The sequence below is a fragment of the Ahaetulla prasina genome, chromosome 15 (assembly GCF_028640845.1).
Source record: "Ahaetulla prasina isolate Xishuangbanna chromosome 15, ASM2864084v1, whole genome shotgun sequence".
Taxonomy (NCBI): domain Eukaryota; kingdom Metazoa; phylum Chordata; class Lepidosauria; order Squamata; family Colubridae; genus Ahaetulla; species Ahaetulla prasina.
Window position 1 is genome coordinate 7,456,452 of NC_080553.1, and position 12,080 is coordinate 7,468,531.

Sequence of the window (12,080 nt, forward strand, 5' to 3'; positions counted from 1 at the left end):
TTAGAGAGCATCAAGGGCCCTACAGTTCTTCTCTTCCTCCTTACCCCCCCTCCTCCTCCATTTTGCAAGCCCCACTCCATTCTAGCACTGATGATGTTGCCTAGTTTGGTCATGAAATGTCAGCAAAAAAACCAAAACAAAACAACCTAGTTCAGGGAGCACCAAGGACCCCACGGTCCTCCTCCTCCTCCTCTGTGCAAATCCCACTCCCTCCTAGCACTGATGATGTTCCCTAGTCTGCAAGAAAGAAATCAAGAAATGTCTGTAAGAAAGCAACCAAGCTCAGAGAGCCCTAAGGACCCCACAGTTCATCCCCCATCTACAAATATTCTCTCCTATCGGTATCCCTCATATCTAATATATTCTGACCTGCCTGTCATACCTGTGTGAAGTCCCAGAGTCGCTGGGTTGGTCTCAGCGTATCTTCGCATTTCTTCAGTGCGGGGGTCCTTCCTTTCCCGTCATCTATGAGACATTTTGAGTCGGGTAGGAACGCTGTGGATCCCAAAGGGCCCAGTTGCAACAATCCTTCGGCGCTGTAACGGACGAGCTGAGACCAAAACCAAATCAAAGGTAATGAGACCCCAGTTAAGCCCGCAAATGCAACAAGAGAGCTGCTAAAAATTTAGCTCTCATCTCACCGTTCAAATCCCCGCCTCTTTAAAATTGTTCCTCCTCACCCAAACCCATGAGGTCTTGACTTTGTGGCCAAGGGACACAGGCAGGGGTGGGATTCTACTGGTTCAGACCGGTTCGGGTGAACCGGTAGCTCCGACAATCAGCTGGGAGCGAAGTGGTTAGCCCTGATGCTCCACCCACCCGCCTGCGCTATTTTCCTACCTTTATCTTCTCAGCTGATTTACATAGAACAAATTGCCATGTGAATCAGCTGTGTTACCTTCTCCAAAGAAACCAGAAAATGAAGATTTCTTGAAAGTGCACAAACATGCACAGCACACTTCAGGCATGGGCACATGCAAATTGCGCACCAAACCGGTTGTTAAATTGGGAGGATCCCACGACTGGACGCAGGCCTGTTTTACATCAAACAGTGCCTTTAGTTTGATTAGATGTTCCTCAAGACTTTGCGCTGCCTCACTAAACCTCCAGCCCCAAACCTAGCTTGAGAATCAGTTCTCCTTCTCCAAAGTGAAGGTCTCACTTAACCTCAGAAGAACATCCAAAGGTGCATTTTTACCTGGGAAGACATTCCGTGGCACGGATAGAGGATCGCTTTATTGTCATCTTCTGCGCCCTGGTCCAAGCAGTAGCCGCTAGCTTTGCTGTTGCGTACCTGAAATCAAACCCAGGGTAGATAGGTGAAGGGGAAAGAAAAAGAAAGGAAGGAAGGAAGGAAGGAAGGAAGGAAGGAAGGAAGGAAGGGAGAGAAAGTGGAAAAAGAGAAAGAAAAAGAAAGGAAAGAAAGAAAGAAAAAGAAAAAGGAAGAGAGAGAGGGTGGGAGGGAGGAAGGAAGGAAAGAAGGAAGGAAGGAAGGAAGGAAGGAAGGAAGGAAGGAAGAGAGAGAAAGTGGAAAAAGAAAGGAAAAGAACAGAAAGAAAGAAAGAAAAAGAAAAAGGGAGAGAGAGAGAGAGAGAGGGAAGGAGGAAGAAAGAAAAGAAAGAAGGAAGGAAGGAGAGGAAGGAAGGAAGGGAGAGAAAATGAAAAGAGAGAAAGGGAAAGAAAGGAAAGAAAAGAAAAGGAGAGAGAGGAGGAGGGAGGAGGAGGGAGGAAAGGAAGGAAGGAAGGAAGGAAGGAAGAAAAAGAAAGAAAGAAGGAAGGAAGGAGGGAGGGAGGGAGGGAGGGAGGTGCATCTAAAACATTTTAGCTTTGGTAATTGATGAATTCTGTCTATGAAATTGGTCTGACCTTATTGACATGGATGGAGATTCAACCCATGCTACAACTTCCGAAACCATGATATCTCCTCTCTAACTAGTGCCTGGCTTCCTTCCACTGTGATAAACCAGAAATCAAAACCAAACTGTGGCTTCCCTGAGAGTCATCATAAAACCGAAGATAAATAAGGCAAAACTCTCCAGGATCAAACTTGGCTCGAGGAGACGAGCCTCTCAGAAATGATGTGAATCTTCTCCTCTGGAAAGACGATATAAAATACCCTTTCATCACCCATCACAAATTTCCGAGGTCAGGAAGCACGGAGTCCTTCAAGTTCCCAAAATGTGCTGCCAGCATTTAAAGTGGGAACAATGTCGCTTTACGACAACAGGGTGTGATTCAGGAGTGAAGATGTGCTGGTTATTTTTTATGGCCCAGGCTTTTTAAAAAAAATAAAATAAAATAAATAGAGTGTTTGGATGGATGGGAAATATATTTTTACAACCTCTCGGTTATGGTTTATATCCTTCCTCGTATATTTAGCTCCTGCCGTTGACAAGAGGCCAAAGACAACAAGGCTTAGTTTTATTAGGATGTCTTCAAAGAGGAAAATAAAAATAATAACGGGGAAGCTATCTTCGAAATCGGCAATTCCAGGAGACAAGCAGGGAGAAGGTGCCTGGTTATACATCACACTCCTAACCTGATTAGCAATTACAGTAGGGCAGCATAAATATTCGTGCCGAGCTAAAATTGTCTTGGCAATTTCTCAAAAACTGCCTTTCCCCTGTTGAAAGGAGCTTCCTTCTCTTTGTGTCTACCTGATTCTTAAGGCGCTTGAGGATTATTTCTGAATTTACGGGGCAGGTTTTTCAGCTGGAGTTGTTGCAGGCGGGGGACACACGCTTCCTTCGATGTGACTCTACATCACTCTGCAGCTTCACTTGTTTGGAGAGTCCGTTTGGTCTAATGGTAAAGGCACCTGGCTAGGAAACAGGAGACGGGGAGTTCTAGTCCTGCCTTAAGTGTCAAAGCCAATTGGGTGACTTTGGGCCAATCACCAGGAGACGGGGAGTTCTAGTTCTCTCTTAAGCATGAAAGCCAATTGGGTGACTTTGGGCCAATCACCAGGAGACGGGGAGTTCTAGTTCTCTCTTAAGCATAAAAGCCAATTGGGTGACTTTGGGCCAATCACCAGGAGACGGGGAGTTCTAGTTCTCTCTTAGGCATGAAAGCCAACTGGGAGACTTTGGGCCAATCACCAGGAGATGGTGAGTTCCAGTCCCACCTTAGATAAGAAAGCCAGCTGAGTAACCTGGGGTCAATCCTTCTCTCTCAGCCCAACCTACCTCACAGGGTTGTTGTTAGGGGGAAGCTAGGAGGGGGAAGGGACATTAGGTGTTATTTATAAAAATATCAAAAATGAGATATAAATATAAATAAATAAAATAAGAATAGTGTTGCAAAAGTGTAAGTTTGTTAATGTCTTGGGGGTATCTAAAATATATGTTTCCCTTACATTCATATTTGAATAGAATAGAAGAATAGAATAACAGAGTTGGAAGGGACCTTGGAGGTCTTCTAGTCCAACCCCCTGTTTAGGCAGGAAACCCTACACCACTTATTGTTTTACCACCCTGGAATCCAGTCCCATAAAGGCTCTCTCTTCCAATCCCCATCTACAAGGACCCCGATGCTCAAAGATCAAACCCAGTTTATGGCCCTGAGATGATCAGACTGCTCCTCAGATGAGATATGACCCTCCAGGTAATGAGCAATATGCTGAAGTCCCAAATTTAGTGACCGCCTTGTTTAGCGACCATTTGCACTGACGACAGAGTGATGGAGGAGGGACTTTGCAACCAAACTTTGCATTTATGATCTTGGCTGGTGCAAAGCGAAGGAAAGATTGAAGCAAGATTGTAAGCACTGTTGCAGCTTCACTTTATGACCATTCTGCTTCATGACTGAATTGCTAGTCCCAGTTTGGCTGCTCAACAAGGACCTTTGTAAAACTTTTTGAATAAAAAAAAACAAAAACAACAAAAAAACAAGGACCACTGTGTACAATGCTTTGCCCAACCTGGCACCTTTCAGCTAGGAAGAGTCCACAATAGAATGATTCAATAGAATGAATGAACTAGAAGGGGCCTTGGAGGTCTTCTAGTCCAGCCTCCTGCTCAAGCAGGAGAACCTATACCATCTCAGACAAGTAACTGTCTAGACTCCTCTTAAAAATCTCCAGCATTGGAGCACCGACAACGTCTGGTGGCAAGCTGTTCCGCTGGTTAATTGTTCTCACTGTTAGGAAGTTTCTCCTTAATTCCAACCATTGTTTCTTGTCCTGCCTTCAGGTGGTTTGGAGAATGGGTTGACCCCCTCTTCTTTGTGGCAGCCCCTCAAATACTGGAATACTGTTATCATGTCCCCACTAATTCTTCGTTTCTTTAGAGGAGCCAAACTAGTCCAGGCTAGCACAAAACAGAACAATTAGATTTGAGAGACAGGGATTCACACGTTACCTCTCCGTACGTGATGGTATTATTGTAAACCCTCATTTCAGGATAGACGTTCTCCAAGTACCACTTAAAATTCCGGCACTGCAGACGTTGCCGTAAAGCAACCCTTTCTGACACATCTCCAAAGTCTACTCCAGGGTTCTGTGAAACAGAGAATCAAACCACAAAACAAGATTCTACCAGCTTGTTCTTCAGTTCACACAATCGTTAATTCTTCTACCAACCTACCCAATCCCCCTTCCTTCCTTCCTTCCTTCCTTCCTTCCTTCCTTCCTTCCTTCCTTCCTTCCTTCCTTCCTTCCTTCCTTCCTTCCTTTTTCCTGCCCTCTCTCCCTCCCTCCCTTCCTTTCCTCCTTCTGTTCTTCCTTCCTCTCTTCCTTCCTTCCTCCCTCCCTCCCTCCATTCTTCCTCCCTCCCTCCCTCCCTCCCTTTCCTCCCTCCCTCCCTCCCTCCGTTCCTTCCTTCCTTCTTTTCCTTCCTTCCTAAGCCACGTAAGCAACTTTTGAATGTACAGATGCGGTTTAAGAACCCGAACTTGAGCCTCTGGTGGCTCAACGGACTAAGTCTGTCTGTTATTAACACAGCTGCTTGCAATTACTGCAAGTTCAAGTCCCACCAGGCCCAAGGCCTTCCATCCTTTATAAGGTAAGTAAAATGAGGACCCAGATTGTTGGGGGCAATTAAGTTGACTTTGTATATAATATACAAATGGATGAAGACTATTGCTTAACACATTGTAAGCTGCCCTGAGTCTTTGGAGAAGGGCGGGATATAAATGCAAATAAAAAAAATTTAAATCTCAGCAGAATCTGGTAGGGAGGCTGGAGCAGTATCATAAAAGGCAGAGGTACTTCAACTGAAGTTTCACCAAGTTGGTGACCTGTCTACTATCTTGGCTGATAAGCAGAATTCAGGAACGTTCCACTTGTGGGAAAGAAGCCTTGTCCTCCCCTTACCGTCATTGGTATGTTCCACGCCATGTACACATGGGACTTGAAGTCGTCCATCCACACTTCAGCAGCACGTAGGGCATTGCGCTTTGCGTAATAGTCGATGTCGTTGTTGTAAGGTTTCTTGGTACGCTCAATGTGAGCCACCCGGGAACAAGGCAGGACTTCCATGCTCCCACCACACTGCCAGACCTGTGGGAAAAGTTAAGCCCATTATATAGCATAGCATAGCATAGCATAAAATAGAACAGAGAATCAGGAATAGAATAGAATAGAATAGAATAGAATAGAATAGAATAGAATAGAATAGAATAGAATAGAATAGAATAGGGTAGGGTAGGGTAGGGTAGGGTAGGGTAGGATAGGATAGGATAGGATAGGATAGAATAGAATAGAATAGAATAGAATAGAATAGAGTAGAGTAGGGTAGGGTAGGGTAGGGTAGGGTAGGGTAGGGTAGGATAGGATAGGATAGAATAGAATAGAATAGAATAGAATAGAATAGAATAGGGTAGGGTAGGGTAGGGTAGGGTAGGGTAGGGTAGGATAGAATAGAATAGAATAGAATAGAATAGAATAGAATAGAATAGAATAGAATAGAATAGAATAGAATAGAATAGAATAGAATAGAATTTTTATTGGCCAAATGTGATTGGACACACAAGGAATTTATTTTGGTGCATATGCTCTCAGTATACATAAAGAAAAGATACATTCGTCAAGAATTCTAAAGTACACCACTTAATGATAGTCCTAGGCTACAAATAAGCAATCAGGAAACAATCAATATCAATATAAATCATAAGGATACAAGCAACAAAGTTACAGTCATACAGTCCTAAGTGGAAGGAGATGGGTGATGGGAACGATGAGAAGATTAATAGTAGTGCAGATTTAGTGAATAGTTTGACAGTGTTGTCGGAATTATTTGTTTAGCAGAGTGATGGCGTTCAGAAAAACTGTTCTTGTGTCTAGTTGTTCTGGTGTGCAGCGCTCTATAGCGTCGTTTTGAGGGTAGGAGTTGAAACAGTTTATGTCCAGGATGTGTAAAGGTAAAGGTAAAGGTTCCCCTCGCACGTACGTGCTAGTCGTTGCCGACTCTAGGGGGCGGTGCTCATCTCCATTTCAAAGCTGACGAGCCAGCGCTGTCCGAAGACGTCTCCGTGGTCATGTGGCAGGCATGATTCAACACCAAATACGGAACGCTGTTACCTTCCCACCAAAGGTGGTCCCTATTTTTTCTACTTGCATTTTTACGTGCTTTCGAAACTGCTAGGTTGGCAGAAGCTGGGACAAGTCACGGGAGCTCACCCCGTTACACGGCAGCACTAGGGATTCGAACCGCTGAGCTGCCAACCTTTCGATTGACAAGCTCAACGTCCTAGCCCCTGAGCCACCGCTTGTCCAGGATGTGAGGGGTCTGTAAATATTTTCACAGCCCTCTTTTTGACTTGTGCAGTATATGAAGGTGGATAAAATCGGTCGTTGAGAATGACTGTAGCCAGAGCAAAGGGCTGCTCCAGTTGTGAAGGTGAGAATGGGCTGTGTAATTATTAAATGTCCTCAAACGCAGAATCTCAGGGCTGGAAGGGCCCCCAGAGGTGTTTAATTTTGAATGCAGAAGAGCAGAGTTGGAAGGTCTTCCAGTCCAGCCCCCTGCCCAAGCAAGAGACTCTATGCCATTCAGGACTAATGACTGTCCAATCTCTTCTTGAAAACCTCCAGTTATTTCTTGCTTGCTTCCAGTCCCTGGTGACTTGCATGAGTAATGGGAGATAATGTGGCGAAATAGAGTCCATTAATCCACATGCAAAGGGATGGATTTTTGGAGGGAGGGAGGGAGGGAGGGAGGGAGAAAGGGAGGAGGAGGAGAAAAGAAGGAAGGAAGGAAGGAAGGAAGGAAGGAAGGAAGGAAGGAAGGAAGGAAGGAAGAGAGAGCGGGAGGGATGGTGGGAAGAGGGAGAGAAAGGAAGGAAGGAGAGAGGGAGCAAGGGAGGGAGGAGAAAGAGAAAGGAAGAAAGCAAGGAGGAAGAAAGCAAGGGAGGGAGAGAGGGAGAAAGGGAGGAGGAGGAGAAAAAAAGGAAGGAAGGAAGGAAGGAAGGGAGGGAGGGAGAGCGGGAGGGATGGTGGGAAGAGGGAGAGAAAGGAAGGAAGGGAGAGAGAGAGCAAGGGAGGGAGGAGAAAGAGAAAGGAAGAAAGCAAGGAGGAAGAAAGCAAGAGAGGGAGGGAGAAAGCAAGGAAACAAAAGGAAAGTAGGAAGGGAGAAGGAAGAGAGAAAAAGAAAGGAGGAGGGAGGAAGGAGCTACTTTTATTAGATGCAAAAACATCCCGACTTTTTCTAAATAGAAATCCTTCTCAAATCTCATAGGGCTTAATTCAGGTTTTGCAAGTGCACTTTCCATCCTCGACCTTAGCCGGAGACTCCTCCCCGCTCAAAGACTGAGTTCAACCCATGTGTTGTGTCCTCCTCGCCTCCGTCTGAACGATGGGTTAATTAGTTGGCTCTAATCAGCTCTGGCAGCAAAAGAATCAGCGTCTGCCAAGAGCCCTCGATAGCTGCCAAGACGCTGGTGAGTCACAACCTTCAGCTCTAGTCAATCCGTGGATTTGCCTGATACAAAGAGACACACTAGCTCTTGCTGCCTTTTATATCCTGTGGGGTGTGGCTCCATGACTCAGCACTTCTTAGGCCTGCCCCTCCCCTGTTTCTGTCGTTCCCTTCTCTCCTGCCTACGAAACCTGGGATTGAGCCAAGTCTGATTGCTGTCAGCTGGGTCTGCAGGTGTAGCCTGGGGGGGGGGAAGAGTCAGGAGAAGGAGGCCTCGTTATCTCTTTCACTTGGCCTGCTTCTGGCTCCTGGAGCTAATCCAGGGAGGCCGGTGCTTCCGAGGTAAGTCCTGACGGCCCTTCTCCCTCACTGTCCAAATCACTTTCTGGCAGCAGGCCCGGCTCTGAGTCACTTTCTGGCAGCAGGCCTGGCTCCAAGGCACTTTCGGGCATGGGGCCAAGTTCGGGGGCGGGAGCCACAACACCATGAGTGTCCCATGACCCGTCTGCCTCCCTGGTGCCCTCAGCTCCGAAATCAAATCAAACCAAACATTCGTGGCATGGGCAACAACGCCACCTTCCTCCCCCTCCTCCAAGATGAAGTGGACGAAAGGTGAGCCTTTCCCAAGAGCCACCCTCTCCAATGAAAACCGACGATGTTAGAGAGGCCTGATGAGGCTGTTCCTTCATTAAAAAAGATAAACTTGTTTCCTTTCATTTGCAAATGAAGGCTTCACATAAATATCCTGCAGGGTTTTTTGTTTTTTTTTAAAGTTCTGATTCCAACAGCCCAGGGGCTTCCTACATTTTTTTAAAAAAAAAAGTTGCATAAGACGTATTTATAACCCTCCCAAGATGGATGGTAATGCAATATGTTGAGCCTAAAAAAAGCATTAAACCACGGGCGTTAAGGGAAACGGTCCAACTCATCTATATATGCAAGACAAATGCTTATTTATTCAAGCTACATTTTCTCAACGCCAAAAACTCCCTTAAGTTTCTCAAGTTTTTCTTCCCTTGCAAAGAAAGAAAGGGAGGGAGGGAGGGAGGGAGGGAGGAAGGAAGGAAGGAAGGAAGGAAGACAGAAAGAAAAAGAAAAAAGGAAGGAAGGAAGGAAGGAAGGAAGGAAGGAAGGAAGGAAGATAGATAGATAGATAGATAGATTCGGTTTATCTACTTCATTCTCAGAATGCATGAAAAAATTCTTTTAGATTTCTCTTCACAGTTTTTTTTAAACTTCTCTCTAGTGTTGATGGTGCAAAAAGCCATATTTGGGAATTATAGCTCTCAGTGCTCAATTTTTCTCTATTTCTGACATTTTACAGAGCTTCTTGGGCTGCCTGACCTGAAAAAGCCTTGTGAGATGATTTCCTTCCTTCCTGACGTATTTCTTTGAGACTTAAATGGACCGTGAGGAAATTATGGAGGCAAGATCAATTTACTATGAAAAAATTAGGCCAGTTGTGTATAGGTAGTCCTGGACTTCAGTTGAGCCCAGAATTTCTGTTAAGTGAGTTTTGCCCCTTCTTATAGCAATAGGAATAGCACTTATATATCGCTTTACAGTGCTTTTATAACCCTTTCTATTTATTATTTATTTATTTGTCACAACAGTATATATAAGCATAAGCATGAAATAACTATATGATATATAAGCGTAAATATAATCATAAGTATGTGATAACTATATTAATTGGATATAATGAAAGGAAACAATAGGACAGGAACGGTAGGCACGCTTGTGCTCTTATGCACGTCCCTTACAGACCTCTTAGGAATGGGGTGAGGTCAATGGTAAATAGTTTTTGGTTAAAGCTTTGGGGATTTTGGGAAGAGACCACAGAGTCTGGTAGTGTATTCCAAGCATTAACAACTCTGTTACAAAAGTCATATTTTCTGCAATCAAGATTGGAGCGGTTCATATTAAGCTTAAATCTATTGTGTGCTCATGTATTGTTGTGTTTGAAGCTGAAGTAGTCTTCAACAGGAAGGACATTGTAACAGATGATTCTATGAGTTAAACTCAGGTCATGTCGAAGGCGGCGGAGTTCTAAATTTTCTAAACCCAGGATTTCCAAGTGGTTTACGGAGTCAGCCTCTTGACCCCAAGAATCTGGCTCCTCATTTTACCCACGGAGGGAAGGCTGAGTCAACCTTGAGCCGGTTCAGAATCAAACTGCTGGCAGTGGGCAGAGTTTGCCTGCAATACTGCATTCTAACCATTGCTCACCATGGAAGGGAGGGAGGGAGGGAGGGAGGGAGGAAGGAAGGAAGGAAGGAAGGAAGGAAGGAAGGAAGGAAGGAAGGAAGGAAGGAAGGAAGGAAGAGCAATAGCAATAGCACTTAGACATATACCACTTCACAGTGCTTTCCAGCCCGCTCTAAGCGGTTTACAGAGTTAGCATCTTTGCCCCAACAATCTGGCTCCTCATTTGACCCACCTCGGAAGGATGGAGGGCTGAGTCAACCTTGAGCCTGGTGAGATTGGTAGGCAAATGGCAGGCAGCTGGCAGGCAGCAGAAGTAACCTGCAATACTGCACTCTAACCACTGCGCCACTGCGGCTCCTTATGACTCTTTTGCCACAGTCGTTAAGTGAACCACTGCAGTTCTGAAGTAAGTAACATGGTTGTTAAATAAATCTGGCTCCCGCATTGACTTTGTTTGTCAGAAGGTCACAAAAGGAGATCACAAAAGCCCACCCAGAACACTGCAATTGTCACAAATGTGAGCCAGTTGTCAAGCTTGAATATAGTTTTAATCTAGGGTTTTTAATTAAGGGTTTTAAATGGAGTTTTAAATTGTATTTAAAATTTTTAGGCCATTATCGAATCAGTTTTTTATATAGTTTTTAATTTGTATTGTATGTATTTTGTCTTTTACTGGCTGTGAACCGCCCTGAGTCCTTCGGGAGAAGGGCGGTATACAAATATAATAAATAATAATAATAATAATAATAATAATAATAATAATAATAATAATAATAATAATAATAATAATAATAATAATAATAAAAGCAGCTGAATTTTGGTCACGTGACCATGGGAAGGCTGCAATGGTCGTACGTGCGAAAAATGGACGTAAGTCCCTTTTGCCCATGACGTTGTGGGAACCTGGAATGCGTAGTCTGTTGAAGAGAAAGTATACGGATGACATGTAGCTGTCTTCCAATATTTGAGGGGCTGGCACAAAGATGAAAGGGTCAACCTATTTTCCGAAGCACCAGAAGGCCAGACAAGAAACAATGGATGGAAGCTAATCAAGGAGAGAAGCAACCTGGAATTAAGGAGAAATTTCCTGACAGTGAGGACAATTAATCGGTGGAACAGAAGTTGCCTCCAGAAGTTGTGGATGCTCCATCACTGGAGGTTTTTATAAAGAGATTGGACAATCATTTGTCTAGGGCAAGGGTAGTCAACCTTTTTATACCTACTGCCCACTTTTGTATCTCTGTTAGTAGTAAAATTTTCTAACTGCCCACCGGTTCCACAGTAATGCGCCATGTATCGTCGTCTGTGCATGCCTCTCACGCATTGTGGATTGGGATTGGGAGGGGCGCCAGCTACCAGCTCTGCTTGTCTGTTACAGCTGGGTGGTGTGAGGGGAGATGCGCGAGCTATTCTGGGACGAGGCTCTTTTGTTTGCAGTCGCACTATAGCGCCATTTAGTTTCACTTACGTAATGTGAACTAAACTTATACGCGGGCAATACAAATAATATATTTTCAGAAATTTAAATTTAAACCTAATGAAAATGCATTTCATTTTAAATAATGCTATGACATTTTTTTTTGAAAGTCAATTAAATTAAAAAAAAAGGAAAGTGATTCAGTATTGGACAAAACCGCCCACCATGAAAGCTGGAACGCCTGCTAGTGGGCGGTAGGGACCAGGTTGACTACCAATGGTCTAGGGTTTCCTGCCTGAGCAGAGGGTTAACTCTATAATTCTGTAATTCTGTTCTCGGTATTGCTTGTTCTCGGTTTCAAATATTATAAGAAAGGAAATGGGGGTCGGACAAAAATTATTAAGTATTGGCTGTTCTCAACCAGCCCAGCGAATATCAAGTCAGAAAGCATCTTTTGCTCATCCTGTCTTCAAAAAAAATAACACCAAGACTAAATCCTCCTATGACAGTTGCTTTTTGAAAATCCTGGAATGTTAACTATGTGGAATGAAAGTATTGAAAAGATACCCTCGTCAACACTATCAGAGTTTGTTGCAAAAATC

At 44.3% G+C, this 12,080-nt stretch overlaps 1 protein-coding gene across 1 annotated transcript in view; it reads right to left on the bottom strand.

Moving 5' to 3' along the window:
• Positions 1-12,080, bottom strand: part of GALNT9 (polypeptide N-acetylgalactosaminyltransferase 9) — a 144,844-nt gene that overhangs the window by 3,859 nt on the left and 128,905 nt on the right. The window contains exons 7-10 of the mRNA XM_058158912.1: positions 5,312-5,497; positions 4,359-4,496; positions 1,199-1,294; positions 383-550 (exon numbers count right to left, since the gene is read on the bottom strand). Coding sequence (XP_058014895.1) covers positions 383-550; positions 1,199-1,294; positions 4,359-4,496; positions 5,312-5,497 — 588 coding nt within the window. The remainder of the gene's footprint in view (positions 1-382; positions 551-1,198; positions 1,295-4,358; positions 4,497-5,311; positions 5,498-12,080) is intronic.